Below are 20,739 nucleotides of genomic sequence, written 5' to 3'. Positions count from 1 at the left end.
GCAAAGCAGCAACAAAGGGGTCTGTACTTACTTTGTCCAGCCATTATGCCCTCACTCAAGCCTCTCATGACAATGCTAAGTTTGGAAAATCAGTGTTACAATCTCTGTTCAGATAATCCAAAGTCCCCTTCCTGTAAGGGAACTGCTAATGAGTCCCCTGCAGTGAAGTGTATATGCGCACAATTATTCGATGGAGAAAAAATGGTTATATACCTGTGCAGTAACTGTTGTTCTTTGAGATGTGTTTCACAATCCTCCTATCTTCCCCAATACTTTGGACATTACATACAGTGAAGTGAAGGAAAGGAGAGGGAGGCGAATGATACACCCCTTTTATGTCCTCATCTGAGAGCCTGAGGAGAGCAAAGGGTCATGTGCCACTTAGTGGTGCTGTGAACAAAAGTCTCTGACTTGAGTGCATTGGGTGGACATACACTTGCAGTAGAATATATATGTGCACAATGCACATCTTGAAGAACAACAGTTACTACTCAGGTAAGTAACCGTTTTTTCCATACCTGAGGACTGTGACCACCCTGCCATTCCCATATTGCTAAATAAGGGAAAAGGATCCCAGCATGAGAAAGTTGAGATCCACTGTGTAAAGTAATAGGCAATTTAGGAAGAGTAATAGCTGGGAACCATCCTAAGTAGTTTTCAATCTGTGGACCATTGATGATCTGCAAAGAATTGTCAGATCACATGGTGTTGGCTTTCCAGGTTTCCAGCTGCTTCTTATTGACTAGTTAATGAAGAAACTGGAGATGAGGCCAGCCTAGTTTTCTTCACTAAATGACTACTAGCCACCACCAACATTTTTAGGAGAGAAACTATAAGCTGCTGTTGGGACTGGAGCTAACCAGAGGTGAGGAATGTCCAGGGAGACTGGAACCAGCCAACATGTGCATGGGAGCAGGGGAAATGAAGAGACCAAGAAGGTGGACAGGATGTGGGAGGAAATTGCAACTGAACAGTACGTGGGGATAGCAGGATGGAGTAGGAAGATTAAATAGGAGTAGGAATATTAAATGAATACCAAAATAAGACACTATGACTAATTTATATCAAATGGACAAAACATTTACAGTATGAATTTCATTTTAAAATATTTCACTTGCTTACTGTTACCTTTCTGTGTAAATAACTGTTTTAGTTGTTGGGATGTTGTACAATCTTCAGTGAGAGGGCAAGTGATCCAGGAGACTATCACTCTACCAAAATGTGTTCCACAACTTGAACAGTTTTAAGAATCCTTAATCTAGGCTTACATTTTCCTTTTGTCTGACAGTTTTGAAGAATCTACCTCAATCTCCAATGTCAGGGAGTACAAATATAATAGTGCTGCCCAGACTGGAATTATCAGGCAACTTATGGAGTGACATGTTATACCATTTTTCTGCACCATATTTAAGATTAAATTGTAAGACATAAGACAAAATTTTACCATAAAGTGATTTTTTTTTCCTGATATGTCGGCAGCTCAAACATTCCCTGATTAAACTAGTGTCTCTGCTACTTTTGCTGATCTTTCAGAAGCTGTTCAGGATTTAGGTAACTTTGTTGTTAATGTTGTACTTCAATGTTAGTAGGTTCAACTCATTTTTTCATTTACTTCATTTTTTGCACCACCTTTAGATCTGGCTGGCTAGTTTTGCAGACATGTTTTCTATTGACTGCTTTAACTGCAGTCCTCTGTTTCAGGAATTACCTTAGCATTTCTTACAGAAATAAAGGAGACCTAGGTTTTTTTCAAACTGGTGGCCTTCTCCAAAGTACGTACTTGAAGTAAAATGAGATGGCACCAAGTTTTTTTTTCCTTACCTGAGGAGCTGAGCAGTTTTGTTTATCTTTTTGTTCAGTATTACCAACCTTTTTTTCCTATAGATTTTAAATTCCAGGTATAATAAACAAGTTTTTGATTCTTTTGTTCTTTAGCTTAATTACAGAATTGTCAGATTCTACTGGCGTTTAAGTACCTGTTTTACAAACATCTGTCTGTAATGGTCTTCTGTTCATGTGTGCGTCTCTTGTTAAATATTTGCACCAAGAAACACATGCAATGAACACTGTTCTTTCATCATCCTTTCAGTGGCTACGTGGGAGTCCGAGTGAATATATTACTTGTTAACTGCTGAAGCCGCCTCCTTTTTTTTTTTTTTTTTTACACCATAGAAAGAACAATTTTAATTTGTTGCCTATGCAAAAGAAAAGTGTACAGGTTTCATTTACAGGTACAGAGTGATCTAGGGGACCTTTCTTTGTATCTGTATGGGTCTTTATTCCCTGCTCATCCTAAGAGTCCAGGTATTGCTTGAATTAATTAATGGCAAGCAGTTTTCTCTCTACTGTTGCAATAGGCCTTTTCAGCTAGGACTTGGCAATTTTGAAAAGAATGTGGCTTTTTTTTGCATTGAGGGGTATTCTTTTGGTTGGAGAGAAGCATAGGTCTGTTGGCAGTTTAAAAACTGCATGATTCCCCATAATCATAATCAGCATTTAAATTTTGGAGCTGATGGCTGGTGGCCTGTACACACAATAGTTTGAAACAGCATTCAGAAAACAGTTGTATGTTTGTGGAAAAAATACCCCACATTTAAAATTCTGCTCAACTTTTACATTTGCTGTAGATTTATGTGTTTCTCCATTACCTTTCAGGATTTCACTGATGGTGTACTACGCTCTGTGAAATCATTGCTACAGAGCAGAAAAGAATTATGTAACGTGTCCACTGAAGAATCTTTAAGACAGGAGGAACAGGACAATTTTATTGAGGTTTGACATGGCATGTCTACTTACCCTTTTGTATAAATATGAAGGATGCTTTTAGTTCACAACAGAATCAGAAGCTGCAGGATTGTATAATGTGCATTAAAACATGACTGTGAACTGCAACTACCCTCATACCTAATTAATTAGTTTTAGGTTCACCAGAAGAGTGAAGAATGGCGGAGTTGACCAAAAGAGTAAACATTTCCACTTTTTGAGAAATATCATGTGGTCTAAAGTCTAAGAAAAGAATGATACAATAACTAATTTAATCCAAAAATGGATTGTGATGTCCTGGCTGTTTACATATACTACTATGAATTAACTTAATGAGGACCAATCATCAGATATTTCAAAGAAATGTAATGCAGCTTTCTGCAGATTAACCACTTCTAGTAAAAACAAAAATTATGTTTGGTCTCAAACACTTTTTAAACTGGCCAGGTTAATTTAAATTATACTGTTTCACTTCTTCAACTTAGACAACTAAATTATATTATTTAGAAATCAAATAGATTAAAACATTGTTGACTTTATTTTTAATTTTAATATAACTTTAAGTTGTCCTGATTATTTTAATGTAAGATGTAGTAAATTTTCTTTACATTAAAAAGTATTTCAGTCTGCGTTCTGTCATGGTTAATACAGTATACAAAGTATTAAACTGTGTAATTAAAGATCAGACCATGAATGCATTTGAATAGGTTGTGTTTTGTGTACTGTGATTGGCCACTGAAAGTGGTAGATACTCCTTACAGTACGCTTTTAAGGAATTTGTCCAGTTTGGTTTTAAATTTCTCAGGATATAAATGGTGGGATTTCTGAGTATTTAACAAAATTTACTAAGGTACAAGAGAGTAACCTCATTGTTAAGATCTTGCAGGACATATTAGGGATGATATCAGCCTTCATGAAATTTAAATTTGCCTGTAACCAAAACAGAGAAAACATTGGATTCATCGTAGAGATTAGTTCTCATCTGAAAAGTGACTTTTTGTAAAAATGGCATATTCTTGCTCAGTAGATCTGTGTTCATAGTCATATCTGCTGACATTACTGACCATGTAAGTTTACACCTGTTTCTGTAGGGATAATAGAGCTTTGAGAGTTGGAGCTGGATTCTCCTCTGGCTCATGTATTATCAACAGAGTTGTTAAAGTTTTAATTGAAGGATCAAATTTTTGCCTCTACTATATTATGCAATCCTGGTGAATTCTAACAGAGATGTTCCACAGATTTAAATGAGGGTATAATTTGAATAACATGCACAGGTATAACTAATAGCAGAATCTGGTCTATATGAGAAGAAAAATATCCAGCTTGATTTTTCAGAGCCCCAGGGTGAGTTTGCACTTCGCAGTTAGAAAAGCCATCTACTTGCAAACTGAGCAGATTTTTTTTTTTAAATCATGAAAACAATAAATGTGGTACCCCGCAAACCAATTAATAGATTTGTCAAAATAAATTTGCATTTCGAGTAAAAACCCAAGAACAGTTTTCAAAAAAGATGTCAGAAATTAGTTGAGTCCCAAAATACAGAATTTGGGAAAGATTTAGCTCATAGAGATTAAAGTCCAAAAACATAAGCTTAGTTAAATCCTCTTCATACACAGCCCCCCAGAGGCCAGATGATTTTACAGTTAGATTTTGCTTCTCTAGCTATAGAAGAGAGCAATGTTTGTAATCTTTGTAGTATTGGGGAGTGGGGTCTGTTTATAAAGAGGTCAAGGGAAGAAACCACTTGTTACATTTGTAGGGCAGAGGGTCTGGGAATGGCTGAAATAGGTTGTTGGCTCAAAGATGAGTCTAGCCATGGGGCATTTGTATTGTATCTTGGGCTAATGAAGTAAAATGCAAGTTAACTGCTAGAAAACTGCTTGGAAAACAATTGGGCATTGTGTTGTACTGATGTTCAGTTAACACTAAACTGCTGATGGGACTGGGATAAAATGGGCACATGTGGGATAAATTTCTTGAGAAGCATAATCTCGAGGATTGCACACAGAACCGGAAATCTAGAAGTCCTGAGTTCTAATCCCAAATCTAGCTGTTCTGTGACTTTAGTCACATCACTTAACTTGTCTGCCTTAAATTTATGATCTGTAAAATGAAAATAATATATATCTCAAAAATGTTGAGAATTCATTAATAAGTGTGTCATTCAGTGTTGTTTACATGCTCATAGCACTGGTACAATACCGTGTAAGTAATAACATCTTTTCCAATAAAATGACTATGGTATTGTACTGTGACGACATGTACTTTTTAATAGATAATGAAACCAAAACTGTTTGGCTGTTTGATAATTAACTAGTTAATCTAAAATAATAGCAAAGAAATGAAATCTTTTGGCACATTATTTGCACCCAGTTTACCAAGTCATCCAGATCACTCTGTCCTGTCCTCATTATTTTTGTGTCATCTGCAAACTTCATCAGTGATTATTTTTGTTTTCTCCCAGGTCATTGATAAAAATGTTAAATAGCATATGGCCAAGAACTGATCCCTGTCCTTACAGTTTTAAACTTAATATTTTAAACCCTATCGGTTAGACAGTTTTTAATTCATTTAACATTTGCCATGTTAATTTTATATCATTCTATTTTTTTAATCGAAGTGTCGTCTGGTACTAAGACAAAGTATGTTATGTCAGTAGTAGGTGTATTATCACCCATACCAAACCTGCAGAAATGGGGCTTTTTTTGGCTTAATTGACTTGAGTTTTTGGCTTGTTGTAGCTTGTTGCTTTTTTTTTTTTGATCGGCTCGGGCAAAAGGGGAAAGGGGTGCACAGAGGGCCCAACACACTCCCATACTGCATGCTGGGGGGAATCTAGTCACATAGAGTGTTGGCTTATTTTGGCCTTATTTTGAAATGGGATTATCTTGATTTTTGGCTTATTGTGAAAGTCGGGGTGCTTATTTACCACGTTGGCAACTGTGTATATTATATCACTCAAACTTGTAATCTCATCAAAAAAAGATATTAAGTTAGTTTGACAAGATCTGTATTCTATAAACCCATGCTGATTTGCATTAATTACATTATCCTTCTTTAATTCTTTATTAGAGTCCCAAATCAGTTGCTTCATTATCTAGCCCAGGTTTGATGTCAGGCTGATGAAAATCAGCCAAGTCATTCTGTTCACCCTTTTAAAAAATTGGCACATTTAGCTTCTTTCCAATCAACTGGAGCTTCCCTAGTGCTCCAAGATGTATTGAAAATCAACATTAAAGTTCCAGCAAGATCCTCAGCCAGATCTTTTAAAACTCTTGGGTGCATGCTATCTGGAGCTGCCAGTTTAAAAATGTCTAACTTTAGTAGCTTTTGTTTAACATTTCCCAGAGATACTAGTGGAAGGGAAAAGCGTTATCAATTTATGACTGTATCATCTGTTTTTCCTCAAATACAGAAAATTAATATTTATTGAATACTTCAGCCTTTTCTGCATTATTATTGATAATTCTACCATTGTCAGGATTCTTTTTGTTCCTTATTGTCCTTAACTCTGCTGGCTTTAGAGTTCTCCTGTGTCCCTTTGCTTCCTTAGCGGTTTTCTACAGTTCTTAGCTTCTATATGATCTATATGCATTACTATCAACTTCTGCTTTCTTCTATTTGTTATATATTATTTTTTATTAGGAAAAATATTTTAATTTTAAGGATAGTTAAACACTGGAACAGGTCACCAAGGGAGGTTGTGGAATTCCTGTTCTTGGAGGTTTTAAAGAACAAACCCCTGACAGGGATGATCTAGATATTCTTAATCCTGCCTTAGTGTAAGGGGTTAGACTAGATGATTTCTTGAGGTCATTTCCAGCCCTACTTTCTATGGTTTCCTGATGAGCAGGGTGATTAAAATGTTAATTTCATCTGTATGATTGCATTTCAACATAAGGTATACTGAAAAAGTTTGATTAAAAAACAACTTGTGCTGGATTCTTTTTTTTTTTTTTTTTTTAGTATCTTTAGAACCTTTCAGTCGAAACTGCATTCATTCAGAACTATTTGGATTTTATAAATGTGGTTTCTTCAAATATAGTATCCTGTGGTGAGTAATAGAAAAATTGCAGTACAAATCTCTGCTTATTGGCTGAATTGAAGAGACATCATCAACTTTAATGTTTTATGAAAATAGCATCTCATTTAGCAGATCTGTTTTTTGTATATATTCTGTCTGCTTATCTTACTGACAGTCTTTTATTAGCTTTAACTCCTGTTAGCACTGCATAACCAGTGGAATTATTAGAAAGTGAGATTCGAAAGTGAGTTGAATTTTTACTTAATTATCAACATAATTATTAACCAAGGTCCAATTTCAGCATCTTTATTACAAGTGATGTGTGACAGAAAAATAATAGCGTGCCTTTCAACATCCAGGTTGAGTTTGTTTATTATGTAAATACTTAAATATTTTCCTAGATTAAATTTGCATATTATAAACACACTGCATGTGGACAAATGGGAGAAAGTGCAGAGAAGAGCAACAAAAATGATTAAAGGTCTAAAAAACATGACCTCTTAGGGAAGATAGAAAAAATTGGGTTTGTCTGGAGAAGACTGAGTGGGGGACATAAGTTTTCAAGTACATAAGAGATTGTTACAAGGAGGAGGGAGAAAAATTGTTCTTAATCTCTGAAGGAGCAATGGATTTAAAACCACCCTTCCAGCAATTTAAGTTGGACATTAGGAAAAACTTCTTAACCATCAGGGTAGTTAAACACTGGAATAAATTTCCTAGAGAGAGTGTGGAATCTGTCATTGGAGATTTTTGAGAGCAGATTAGACAAACACTTGTCAGGAATGATCTAGATAATACTTAGTCCTCCCTTGAGCGCAGGGGACTGGACGGGATGACCTCTTGAGGTTTTATGATTTTGAGAGACTGGAGAAGGAGTGTAGGACTGGCAGATAGCATAGAGGATAGATAGGACGGATAGGATGAGTAGCCAAGAGGGGTAAACAGACTCTCTGAACGAGGAGATTGGGTAAAGGGAGTTGTGGTGGGAGAGAGCGGAAGTGGGACTTTCTGAGCAAGGATATTAGGACTAGGCATGGGGAGTGGGGAAGATTGGGACTTGAACAGTGAGCCTGGGGGGACTGGCTAGACAAGGAGATTGGGATTGGGGTGCAAACCTGAGGAGTGGAGACTGGGACAAGGAATCTGAAGTGGGGAAGAGACAGGACTGGGTCTGGGACAGGTTGATGGGAATGAGGCAGAAGGAGTTAAGCTTGTGGGGGATGGGCAAAATAGTCTGGGGCCCCTAAAACACACTCCCTCCAGAGCCTGGAATAGAACCCCAAATTCCTGAGTGTCACTATTGCTCTGCTGTCATTGAATAGCTGTGAAGCCCACTGGCAAAGTGTGACTCATCTCTAATGCTGGTCCACAGAGGATGACAACCAACTACCGTTACCAGTTATTAAGTTAGCTCAAGTAATAGAGGTTTGTGTGGTGGATCTAAATTTTTCAGCTCTGCTGATGACCTATATGGGACCCAATATGAATGTCACATGATGGAATCTCTGGTGGCTTTTTTTTAGTTAGCTTTTTTTAAAAACCTAGGAAATTATCATAGAATCATAGAATATCAGGGTTGGAAGGAACCTCAGGAGGTCATCTAGTCCAGTCCCCTTCTCAAAGCAGGACCAATCCCCAATTTTTGCCCCAGATCCCTAAATGGCCCCCTCAAGGATTGAACTCGTAATCCTGGGTTTAGCAGGCCAATGCTCAAACTACTGAGCTATCCCTCCGCCCCAATTATATAACCTTCCCCCCCTCCGAAAAAACCCTCCCCCCCACATTATGGGAATATTAGATTGCAAAATCAAGCAATCCAAACTTAGAAATGCCAGAGTTAAGGTTGCCTGTGCAGCCTTAATTCAGCTGCCTTGTGCTTATGTCTTACAATGCCATCTTTAAATTACATACTGTTTTTTTCCACAGAACCCTTTCTTTCCTCATTCAGTGCACCCTGTTCTGGGGATGAATCAAGATTGTGTAGTGAAGGAGGATATTGTCTATAGGACTCCTGCCTCATATGTTCCAGAAGTTGGAAGGCATGCAGTGAATGAGGCAGGGGATTGCAGGAAGAGAAAGAATGGTCTCCTGGCTGAGGCAGTTGAATGCTACCCTGAAGACTCCTTTTCCATCTGTAAAATGAGGATACTTATATCCCCTCATCTTACACTCTGTGTGTGTGTGTGTGTGTGTGTGTGTGTGTGTGTGTGTGTGAGAAATTAATGTTTGTGAAGCACTAAGATACTATAGTGATGAATGTCATAAAAGAGCCCATGAGGAAATGAATAATTCTGTCTTCACAGCAGGGTTTGTAATAATATGTGGTAAATATAGAACAGTGAGACTAAAACAAAATATTAAATAGCTGCTAATTAAATGAGCACTGTCCCGTGTACTAAATGAGGCTTGGTCCTTTGGCTAAAATAGTATGTGATCATGTAATTAAAGATATCCTAATGATTATGCACCAATAGGCAAAATTAAGGTTGTATAGCAACTGTAATTTTGGCATTTGTTAACTTTCTTGTTTGACTTTACAACCTTAATAATCTTTTTAACGTAGATTTTGTAATTCAAATGCATCTGAGATGGTGGTAATATATTTGAAGTCTGAGTAGTGGTTACCAAGGTAAATAACATCAAATTCTGCAGATCTTGGATTTTTGCAGAATAGATACTTGTATCACAGCTTTGAACTTTAATATTAAACTGATGTGTGACTCTTATTTTAGTAAATATTTTAGCATCACTTGTATTGAAATCTGTATAGTACATCCCCAAACAAAAAAACTATGTTAAAATGGGATTAAGGTTGAGATTGTGTCATGGTTACAGGCTAGCTATCCCCTTTGTGGTCTCTGAGTGCATATTCTGACTTTTACCTATCTTGGGATGGAATCTCATGATTTTTCCACTCCTAGACTGGGACATATTGGACACCAATTGCTTACACTCTGCAGCTGTGACTGGTTTTCAGGCACCCGAGTTTCTTTCCTTTGGGAATCAGTGACCATTAAGATTGACCAAGAGCCTTCCTGAAACAGTATTTTTATTTAGAATTTGGAACAAAACATTAGATGAGACTTTTTTTCTCTAATCTTATGATTCAAAACAAACGGTTAGATAGGCTTTCCTCCTAAATGATTGGAGCAAAACAGAATCAATTTATATTCTCCTAGCAAGGCCATTTCTTCTGGCATAATGGATCTTGATGAGAACAGTGTGAAGCTTTACTTTAAATAGTTATTACACTTTTCAATTCTAAGCAGCTTTTTATATAATTAAAAAGCCAGGAGACTCTTTCTGGATCCTGTATTTCAATGTTTGTATGCTTGTTTTACAGATCACATTTCTAAGTTTTGCTGGAGAGACAGATGCTGCTCATATGCAGGTAATATATACACAGGATAATGACTTTGTCTCCAGCACTTGAATTATAACTGAGATATTTCATGTTTTTGGTGCGGGAACCCTAATACTTATTTTACTTCAAGAATGTGTCTTGGAACATACTTTTTAAAATAAATGGTGTGTTTTAAACATTGTAATTAATAGTTTTAAACTTTTTTATTTGTAATTAATAGTTTTAAACTTTTTTATTTTCGTATGACCTCCAGTGTTTTGTATTCATTTGGAATATAGAACCCTGGAAAATCTTAAACCTCCATTGTCTCTTGAAAAGTTGTAACATTTTTTTTTGTTAACTTGAGTGCCAGCCGTGGGTCTGTGCTTATTGAAATACCCATGGCCAGATCTTAAGACATTCTTAGGAGAGTTATATACACTCTCTCGTTTTAAAAACAAGAACTGCTTAACAAAAGTATGATGACTATTTCATGCAACTATAAAGAATATTATGGATTTAACCCTCTCTCATGTGTGTTTAGTCTCAGGCCTGGTTTAACTTTAGAAGTGAGGATAAATCAGTGCTACTTTGTATATGAACACTCTTGTAAACTATAGGTGCAAGCTAAAATGATATCAGACAAGCTTAAAACAATGTAAGAAACTCCAGGCACAAAATTGTACTAGTTTAACTAAATCTTACCTTTTTAACAACTTACCTTTCATAAAAGTTGTTAAATTTAACAATTTACCTTTCATAAAATACGTGCACATTCTGTGTTGACAAACCTTTAAACTACTTTGTAGTTCTCTCCTCTAGTTCTCCAGGTGCATAGGTCATATATTAAACTACTTTGTGATTCATGCTTTCCTCCTTCCCAGCATGTTCTAGGTCATATCAAAGTAGAACTTTTGACTACTGTGCAGTTAGAGTTTTACAAATAAGTGAGAAATATGATTTACTTGTAATTTGAAGTAGAGTGGTGTGAAATAAATATTAGAAGTATCACTGAGCTGTTGATTTTATTAGTACATTGTAGTTAATTTTTAAATTATTTTGGTTTCAGAGTGTCAGTATTTGCATTTAAGCATATGCAATAAAGTGTAAAAGAAAATCAGGAGCCATAAAACTTATCTTGTACCTTTTAGACATTTTGTGTGTGTGTGTGTGTGTGTGTGTGTGTGTGTTCTTGTAATGGAAAATAATAGATGTGTCTTAGAAAACCACACCAAAGAGGGTGCTGATTAGGTCATGAACCTCAAAATGACTTATCCTCTCTACAGCTAATATAAAGACAAGGTGTATGGTGGAAGGTGTTAGTCATTTAAATATAGAGGCTTTCTTAGTTAAAGGTCCATTGGTATTTAAAAGCAAAAGGATAAATACTGTGAGTCAAATTGTACTCAGACTAGCATTCAGTGCCAACTTCGCTAAGGGTGATGTGAAAATAATCACTTTACAGATATTGTTCTAAGTACACAGGTCCAAACCTTGGACTCTCTACTTGAGGTTGCACAAAGAATTCTGTTTACTAAGAGAAAGCTGGCCCACTGTGTTCAATAATTTATGTTGGATTAAGCATAATATTAAAAATGTCTCAATGTTTATATTGTATAAGAAGTAAGCAAGATAATATTAAGTACTCATTTTTTTGGGCATATTTATTTTAGGTAAACAAAATTCCATGTTGACCAAGATCCTAGTTAAACATAAGCCTGAACTGATTATTTTTAAAAAATATTCTGCTCAGATACAAACCTGATAATGGTGAACATACAGCATGTGGAGATTACCAGATGGAAACCATTGCATGCAAATATTCCCTCTCTGTTTTTACATATCTGCTGTGATGTTCTGTTGCTCTTTACTGCTCCCAAGTCTCTCTCCCTGGTGCTTTTAAAAGTTTCCCTGAGTCTTGAGAGGCAATGATATTCTATTTCTTCTGGAAGCAGTATCTTGAGATTTGAATTAGAACTCTGTTGTAAACTAGCCCTTTAAGCAGGATTCCAATTTGGTGTGGGAATATAATTGGAAATCTGAAGGGAAAGAGAGGGGTGATTTTGACAGACTTAGAGGCTGGCGATATTTATTTAACTTTCTAGTGCTCCAGATCAAAAAGTTTCCTTACCATTAACATATTAGTTTTTTGCTTAGTGTGTGAATTTGTGTTTGAATTAGGAATTGGCTGCTGTTTCTGTAGAGCTCCCAGATGTTTTGAAATCACTCCATTTCTGCAGTCTAAATGAAAATGAAATTATTTTTCTGAAGGATATAAATAAACCCCTGGAAACCAGCAATGTCCCTAAACATCAGGTAAAATTCCTAATCCTTTTTATATGCTACATAGAATATTAATGTTTTTTGCAGTTTCTTTATCTTTCAGATGTGTGTTACAAAGTAATCCTGGCAATAACCTTGCTGGGTATTTGCAAAAAAAAAAAGGAGTACTTGTGGCACCTTAGAGACTAACAAATTTATTTGAGCAGAAGCTTTCGTGATTCATCCGATGAAGTGAGCTGTAGCTCACGAAAGCTTCTGCTCAAATAAATTTGTTGGTCTCTAAGGTGCCACAAGTACTCCTTTTCTTTTTTGCGAATACAGACTAACACGGCTGCTACTTTGAAACTTGATGGGTATTGCTACTTTTGTAATGCGTTTTGAAACTATGTGTGTTATTTAAGTGCCATGGTATTTTTAGTGTTGTAGCTGTGTTAGTCCCAAGATATTAGAGAGACAAGGTGAGTGAAGTAATATATTTTTTGTTGGACAAACTTCTGTTGGTGAAAGAAACACACCTTCTGAGCTCATCCACCTTGTCTGATGGTATTTTTAATATTATTAATAGTGGTATAAATATTATACTGGCTAAAGAATTTCCTGCTGCAATTTATGAAATATTAAGACATGCAAGGTACTTTATCGTAGGTACTTTCCTCTCTCCTTCCTAGTCTAGGAAGATACTCTGCTGTGTAAGCCATAAGCACTGAACTAGGCAACAGCAAATTGTGCAGGAAAATGCTTCAAAAGATGCAGCAGTCAAATGTGCTAGGAACAAGTCCCTGTGGGGCCCTTTTTCCCTTCCTCTTCACCATTCAAAAGTCTGAATCTTCGATGTCCAAGGGAAAAAAAAATGGAGACGTCCCCAAAGTGAACCACAGATGGCTGTGTTGAACATGGCTGAACATCAGCAGACTTGCCTGACGGTGAGCATGCAGTGAAACCTACTGAACTGCATGCTCAGCTGCCCTCTGTAAAATGCCTGTGGGCTCATTCAGTAGTCTACATGCCTCTGCTCCCCACACCATAGTGCCTTTGTATCGGCATTTGGAAGGAAGATGAAACTGGTTGAGTGAGGCCTGGTCTACTCTAGAGAGTTAGGTTGACGTAAGGCATCTCATGTCAGCCTAACTCTGTAAGCATGTGCACTAAAATGTTGCTCCCGCCAATGTAAGTCACCCACTATGCTGACTTAATAACTCCACCTCTGAGAGGTGTAGCGTTTAAGTTGATGTAATTAGGTTGACTGCGGAGTTCTACTAGTGAGGATGCACACCACCGACAGAAGGAGCATATGGTGGACATTAAAAATCTAATTAATTACTGTGGTGGCTGTATGTCGACTTATGTCGACTAAATTTTGTGGTGTAGACATGCCCTTAGTCTTCTCAACCCTTCTCAGATATAGTGCTATTCCTCTGTCAAACAACAGGGAGAGAAGTTGCAGGATAGGTTAATTGCTCCCAACACTTAGTACTTCCCATTTCCTCTCTAAATGTCAGTGAAGATAGCTAGAATTAGTTAAAATTGTTTTGACTAATAATGTATAATGAAGTAATTGTATTCCTTGCAGGAGAAAAACTACTTAGAACAAACCAGCAGGGTTGTTTTTTTGTTTTTTTTTTTGTTTTGTTTTTTTAGTGTAGCGATTTATTCATTTTAAAGAACTCTTATATTCACAATGTACTTAGAGGATAAGAGTGGCCTCTAAACCTCAAAACTTGGCTCTAGTGATGTTGGATAAATCACTTAACTACTTCACTTCACTTTCCTCATCTGTAAAAAGGAGTTTTGTTTGTAGTATTCATTAAATACTTAAATTATTGTTATACCTTTTAAATTACAGTAGTATTAACAAATGTCTTTAAAGAGACAATTTCACTACGGTTTATGTCCCTGACTTGTGCTCTTGTTGTTCTTGCCATTTTAAATGATTTCACGTTAACATACTATCATCTATAATGTAATTGAGAACACACTTTTGTCATCTTGTTTTTCTTTCTCAAGATTCACCTTTCTGGAGTACTTTGTGTGATGAGATTGTCTCCTTCGTTGCCAAGGATCAAAGCTGATTCTGTATTTACCTTACTGAGCAAATACGCCACTGGTGTAAGATACACAATGGAAGTATACTCATTACAGAAACATGAAACAGAGATGTCCCATGCAGAGGATGATGACACTAATCAGTCAGTGTCTTCAATTGAGGATGATTTTGTCACTGCTTTTGAGCATTTAGATGAAGATGAGACTTCAAAGATACAAAATACCGGTTAGTTTTCATGCCCTGTTGAAATAGATTGCAGAGCTCATTTGTGGCAATTTAGGCTAAAGAGGGATTTTCATGTTGTGGTAAACTACATGAAACCCATATCGAATTATGTTTTGCTAATTACCATCATACAAAACCCCTTAAAAACCAACCAAACAAAAAAACCCAGAATAATTGGAGATTTCACCATTCTTTCCACAGCAGCAGAATGACATAAAGCAAAGGTGTTGACTCAGTGTCAGATCCAGAAAAAGTAGAATCTGTGATATGAAGGCGAGAGCTCTTAGTCCTATTCACTTCGCACTCCTCATCAGTACCCAGCCTGGGTTGGGGAAGTTAATGATCCAACCAGTGGACCAAATTCCGTGATGAATCCTGGCCATGTGACATTGAGGCACATTGCGCATTTTCTAAGAAGATGACCTGCAGTAGTAGTAGAACTATCATTGACATAATAAAGTGCTTATGGAGTACTTTATTCTTTAAAATTTTCTCTAGTCTTAAGACCCTCTAACCTATTGTAATAATTACAAATCCCAGATATTGCTGTCAAAATCAATTACCCAGTTTGCTATTTTAGTCTCTTTTATTTTTAAGGTATTTTCTTTTTCTTTTTAGGCACAACCTATACTACTCAGAACCACCGGGATGCTGCTTCACAGACCATCCCTGCTCATTGTTTAGAAGATATTGACTCAAAGATCATTGTTAGCTCTGGGCATCGAAAATCATCTGCCAAATCTTCTGCTTCTCTGATAAATATCTTGGGACTTAAAGAACTGCCCTCATCTGTAAAGAATTCAGTCACAACCTCTATTTCTGATCCTTGGATACAGAGGAGTTTTTACAAGCCATGTAATTCTTCTGATCAACGTGTTAATGTTTTGCATAAAACATTGTTTTCTTCCTCTCCTGCTGAATCATCTGAGTCAGATTGTTCCAGCCCTAGCCCTGTTATCTTCTTAGATGAAGAAGGGTATCAAAAAAGCTTGAAGGCAAAACTTCAGCTACCAAAAATTCCAGTAGTGAAAGATGGTATAGAGGACTCAGACTCAGAAGTAAGTGAATTTTTTGATAGTTTTGATCAGTTTGATGAACTGGAACAGACTCTGGAAAGTACTTGTAAACTTATAAGGGATCCCATCCTTGGTAATCAACCCCAGAAGAGAAAGATTGCCCTTGAACAATTGTATTCTAAAACTAATAATAATAATTGTATTCTAAATCCTCAAAAATTCAAGTTTGATCGTCCCACTCTTCCAGCCAACGTAAGGAAGCCAACTCCTCGTAAACCAGAATCGCCCTATAACAGCCTCTTTGATGTTCCAGATTCCCCTCGGCCAGTGAAAACAGGAGAAGACAATGGAGGTTTGTTCAGCCCTATAAGATCTTCAGCTTTCAGCCCACTGGGGAGCTGTGCTTCAACTGAATGTCTTTGTCGAATGGATATCAATGGAGATGGGCTTAATCAAAATCATGATACACTTTATAGTGAATATTCAGATTATGCAAACAATGTTTCATTTGAAATACTGGGTTCTGTTTTTCATTCTCACTCTACATCACTACAGAAACATGCTGAAAACATTTCCAGTCCTAATAAGATTGTCTCAAAAAAGGAAAAAGCTCAAATTGTAGAATTCCCGAGGAAAACTTCTGAAAAAGAGCCAGATAAGAAAGTTAAATCTAAAAACAAATCACTTACGATTAAAGACAGCATACAAAAATTTGCAACAGAACTGGTTGAAAAAAGTTTTGGTAATGCATTTAAAGACTTACAAAAAGGAGTTTCTTCATGCACCAGTGCACTGTGTCACTTGGCTGTTAGATTGACTTCTTCAGTCTTTCAAATGGCTTTTTATGAGATTGGAAGGCGGCGAGCCTTATCACTGAAGGAACGTGCAATTAATGGGCTAGCAAGCTTTTTGGTCAGTGAAGCTATAACAAGTGCTTTAAAAGAACTGCGATATGTAAAGAAACAAATATTTACTAACACAGTTGCAAAATTTGCAGCAGATCTCACCGAGGAACTTATTTTTGAGGGACTCATGGAAGTTTGCCAGTTTTCACATCCATCAACACCAGCGGCTGCACAGGATTGGGCCTTTGATTATGAAGACAAAGTGGTGAGATCATATGCTAAAGATTTGTCTGAATCCGTCATTCAGGAAGCTTTCATTGAATTATCCCAGGTTGATGTGACCTTCACAACGCAAGCAGCAATTAGTGTTTCCATGGACAACATAAAATATGTAAGTGCAGAAAGTACATTGCAGTCAACACAGACTACCACTGCTTTTCCTAATTTTCGTGATAGTGCACTTTTAGCATTGAATCCAATACAAGAAACTGGAAAAGAATATACTGTACAACAAGCCTTGTTTTGTACTTCTGGTGTTGTAAGTTCAATACCAGTGCCCTTAGCTGGAACAGCACTTTGTCAACATCAGACTGATGTTTATAAGGCAAAAGTATGGACTTGTCCGACAGCAGATGGCAGTCTGAAAATGTACAAAGACTCTACACAGCCATGTTTTACAACAAAAAAGAGAGAAGAGGAAGTGGCTTCTCTTAGAAATATTTACCTTACTGCAGATCACAGTGAAATTACTGAAAATAGTGTGCAATGTTTTTGTAATCAGAATGATTTCAAACAAACAAACAATAATCCTGGAGCAAATAATATTTCAGAATTAACAACTGGACCAACAAGCATCAACAGTTTCTCTGGAACAATGGTAGATATGATAGTAAATGAGGCTTATGAAGCAATAACTTCATCCAGGATTACCGGAACAGTGGAGGAATATACAGATTTTGTAACTAGAAAAACACCTCGTTGGCAGTGTGTTGGTGGAGATATCCCTAAGAATACGTTTGCTGATCATTTGTCCAAGTATATTGTAAAACAGTCTGTAGATGAAACTAAATCTATATTCTCCCACACAAGTGAGACTGTAGAATGTAATAGATGCTTACAGATGAACACGAATAACTGTAAAAAAGAACTGAGTAGTGCAGTAAAGAAACAAGAATCTGAGAAACACAGATTTGTTCCTATAATTGTGGAACCGCAACAGTTGTCTCTGAATAACCCACCTAAATTTCTTGTTACTTCAGATGACTCTGCTCAGTGTTTACTTTCAGTACCTACAGATTGTGTTCAGGAACATAAAGGACATGAAGTACGTAGGTTTTCTTCAAGCACTCCATCTCCGTGTCCTACTGGGACTCTTGCTAGGTGTAATGTAGAAGAGTTTACTGATTCAGGAAGCCGTTCAATAAAATCCCAAAGTAAACCATTGAAAACACATGATATGCAAAAAACAATGCCAAGTTCTTCAGCTTTTGGGCAGGAGAGCTGTTTTCTACATGCAAGTAACCTTTCTTTGGTGATGTTTGGCTGTGAAGATTCTTTGCAGATGGAAGATAAATCAAGCATCAGAGATGGAAATGTCTGTACAGTACCTTATACACCACCACCAACTCCTTTAGTACCATCTCAGACTAGTTCTGAATGGAACCTAAGGAAGCTAACCAAGAAACTCAAGGGAGAATTAGCAAAGGAGTTTGCACCTGTGACACCACCTTCTACACCTTATAACTCATCTGCTGCTGCCTTATCTGCAACTGAACATGATTTCTTGGAAAAGGAAGAGTTTATGCTGAAACTCATGCGATCACTTTCTGAAGAAGTTGAAAGCAGTGAAGACGGAGAACACTCTGAAATGCTTGTGGAGAAAACTGAACATTCAGAGAAAACAGTACGGTATGCTGATCATTTAGCTGGTCATATCATTTCTGTGGCAACTGAAATGGCTGCTTCCCATTTAGATGATAAAACAATTAAAAGAGAAGCTGACAGACACTACCAGTTAAATGCACAAAACAAAATATGTGGGTATACTGCCTTTATAAATATCCCAGAAGAAACTTTACATTCGTTGTGGAATTATGCAGGTGATATGGCTGGAAAGGTTATCAATGAGGCTAAGAAGATGATAAAATCAAGGCATTGCAAGCTGCTGAAGTTGAAACGGGTTAACTGTCATGTAGATTGTCTTTCTCTCCGAAAAGACGATAGAGACTGTAAATCAAAAGAGAGGTGGTGTCCGGTAGTAAACCAGTGGTCCAGAGAGGTAGATTCATCCGTACTTTCTTTACCTGGAACAACAGGTTTGACTTCCAGGTATCCAAGCTGCGAGAGCGTGACCGATGAATATGCAGATCACATCATTCGAGTTCTGAAAAGAGAAGGTGGCAACAGTGAATTAATAATGGATCAGTATGCTAGTAGACTTGCTTACAGATCTATAAAATCAGGCCTACAACAAGCTGCCAGGAAAATCAAACTGACATACAACAGAACAATATTTCCTGTACAGAAAACACAGGTAAATGGTAGGCATGAGCTGTTCAAAATATTGAACAAAGATATGGATACAAAATGGCAAATGAAAAGTAGTGTTCATAGGTGTGGTGGCCAACCCTGTGAAATAAACAATGTACAGAGAACTGAAGGTACAGAGTTGTTACATTTTTCTGAATCCCTTGCTCATCCTATAACATGTGATGTCAGAAGAAAACTGAAAATGTCAGCAGTTTGCTTGCCAAAATCCTTAACAGATTCCTGTCTTTATAGAAAATCTAAATTTGATGAAGCCACAGGGGACCTCCTTAAAACAACACTTTCTAAAACAGTTCTTCCTTTCTCACAAAAACATAAACTATATCATAGTACAGGCAGTTTAAATGAATATGGCTACCGAGAAGGCATCATTCAAGCTATAGAAGAGTATGCCAGAAAAGTAGTGGATGACACCTTAGAAATGAGTTTGGAGTCTGCTGTTCTCCAACCTGCTGAAAACAGGAAAAATGGGGATAGATTCACTTACACAGAAAAGTTGTCTCCATTTTCTGGAACAGCCTGCAGATACTGTAGTATGAAGGAATATCAGTGTTGTACTGGAAGTTCATCTCCTCACCTGCCTGGACAAGAGCTCCTCTCTAGAATCAGGCAGATCCCCAATTCAGGGTTGGGTGGTGTCTGTCAAAAATCAAGAATTTTTCACCTTGATATTCCTAAAATTCACATTGACATGGAACAGAAGACAGTATTTTCTGAGAAGGTGGTTGGTTCAACTATTGAGAAAGCAGAGAGAGAGCTGAGTAACACAAGTCTGGCAGCTGATAGTGGTATTGGACACGGTGGAGTCAGCTTTGCAGAAAGCCTCACTACAGAAATAATGACTTCAGCTATGACTAATATTGGTCAGGCTGTTAACATAAGGTAACATTGCATTCTCTCCCTCTTACTCTCTTGCTGTTACCAGAGAACAGCACCCACTTTGCTTAATTAATTAATCTGAACATTTATATGGTCAGAAGCACTGTTTGCCATAATTACATTCTGAAAATATAATTTTAAATTTGGAATTACGTTCGGAATTTTTTAATAATAATGATCTTGTCAGTTACAGGAGCTCAGTGCAAACCAGTTTATAGCCTACTTTAGAATATTTCAGTTGACAATTCAGTTGATCTGTGAGCCACAGTATAATGCAATTCTGTCTATAGCTGCATTAGCTCGGAAGTACTGACTTACAGAATCTGACTTGCAGTGCACACCAAGAGCAAATGTATTACATTAAGTAGGTGTTGTCTTTTACATAGTCTGTTTTGATTGTAATTGCACTGTAACACTGTATTAATTTCTGGAAGAAAAACTGTGTATATATGAAAATAGAAATATGAAATAAAAATGATTTTATTTTTATATATGATTTTAGTGGATAAAGGATTATTAAAGCAGACAGACTAGAAACTGGTTTCAGAGTAGTAGCCGTGTTAGTCTGTATTTGCAAAAAGAAAAGGAGTACTTGTGGCACCTTAGAGACTAACAAATTTATTTGAGCAGAAGCTTTCATGAGCTACAGCTCACTTCATCAGATGATGAAGACTAGAAACTGGTTTGCAGGCTCTTGCTACATTGCTGATAAGGTCTAATCTATTACAAGTCCTTAAACTATACTATATTGAAAGAAGTGAATGTCTTTA

At 36.9% G+C, this 20,739-nt stretch overlaps 1 protein-coding gene across 4 annotated transcripts in view; it reads left to right on the top strand.

The window, feature by feature from the left end:
* Positions 1 to 20,739, top strand: part of AKAP11 (A-kinase anchoring protein 11) — a 69,592-nt gene that overhangs the window by 15,558 nt on the left and 33,295 nt on the right. For all 4 annotated transcript variants that reach the window (XM_038401250.2, XM_038401243.2, XM_043504542.1 and 1 more), the window contains exons 3-7: positions 2,656 to 2,772; positions 10,131 to 10,178; positions 12,312 to 12,446; positions 14,418 to 14,682; positions 15,301 to 19,972. In XM_038401250.2, the coding sequence (XP_038257178.1) occupies positions 2,656 to 2,772; positions 10,131 to 10,178; positions 12,312 to 12,446; positions 14,418 to 14,682; positions 15,301 to 19,972 (5,237 nt within the window). The remainder of the gene's footprint in view (positions 1 to 2,655; positions 2,773 to 10,130; positions 10,179 to 12,311; positions 12,447 to 14,417; positions 14,683 to 15,300; positions 19,973 to 20,739) is intronic.

This window comes from Dermochelys coriacea, chromosome 1, assembly GCF_009764565.3.
Source record: "Dermochelys coriacea isolate rDerCor1 chromosome 1, rDerCor1.pri.v4, whole genome shotgun sequence".
In the NCBI taxonomy this organism is placed as follows: Eukaryota; Metazoa; Chordata; order Testudines; family Dermochelyidae; genus Dermochelys; species Dermochelys coriacea.
The sequence above is the reverse complement of the archived record's forward strand: the minus strand, read 5'-3'. Positions and strand labels throughout refer to the sequence as shown.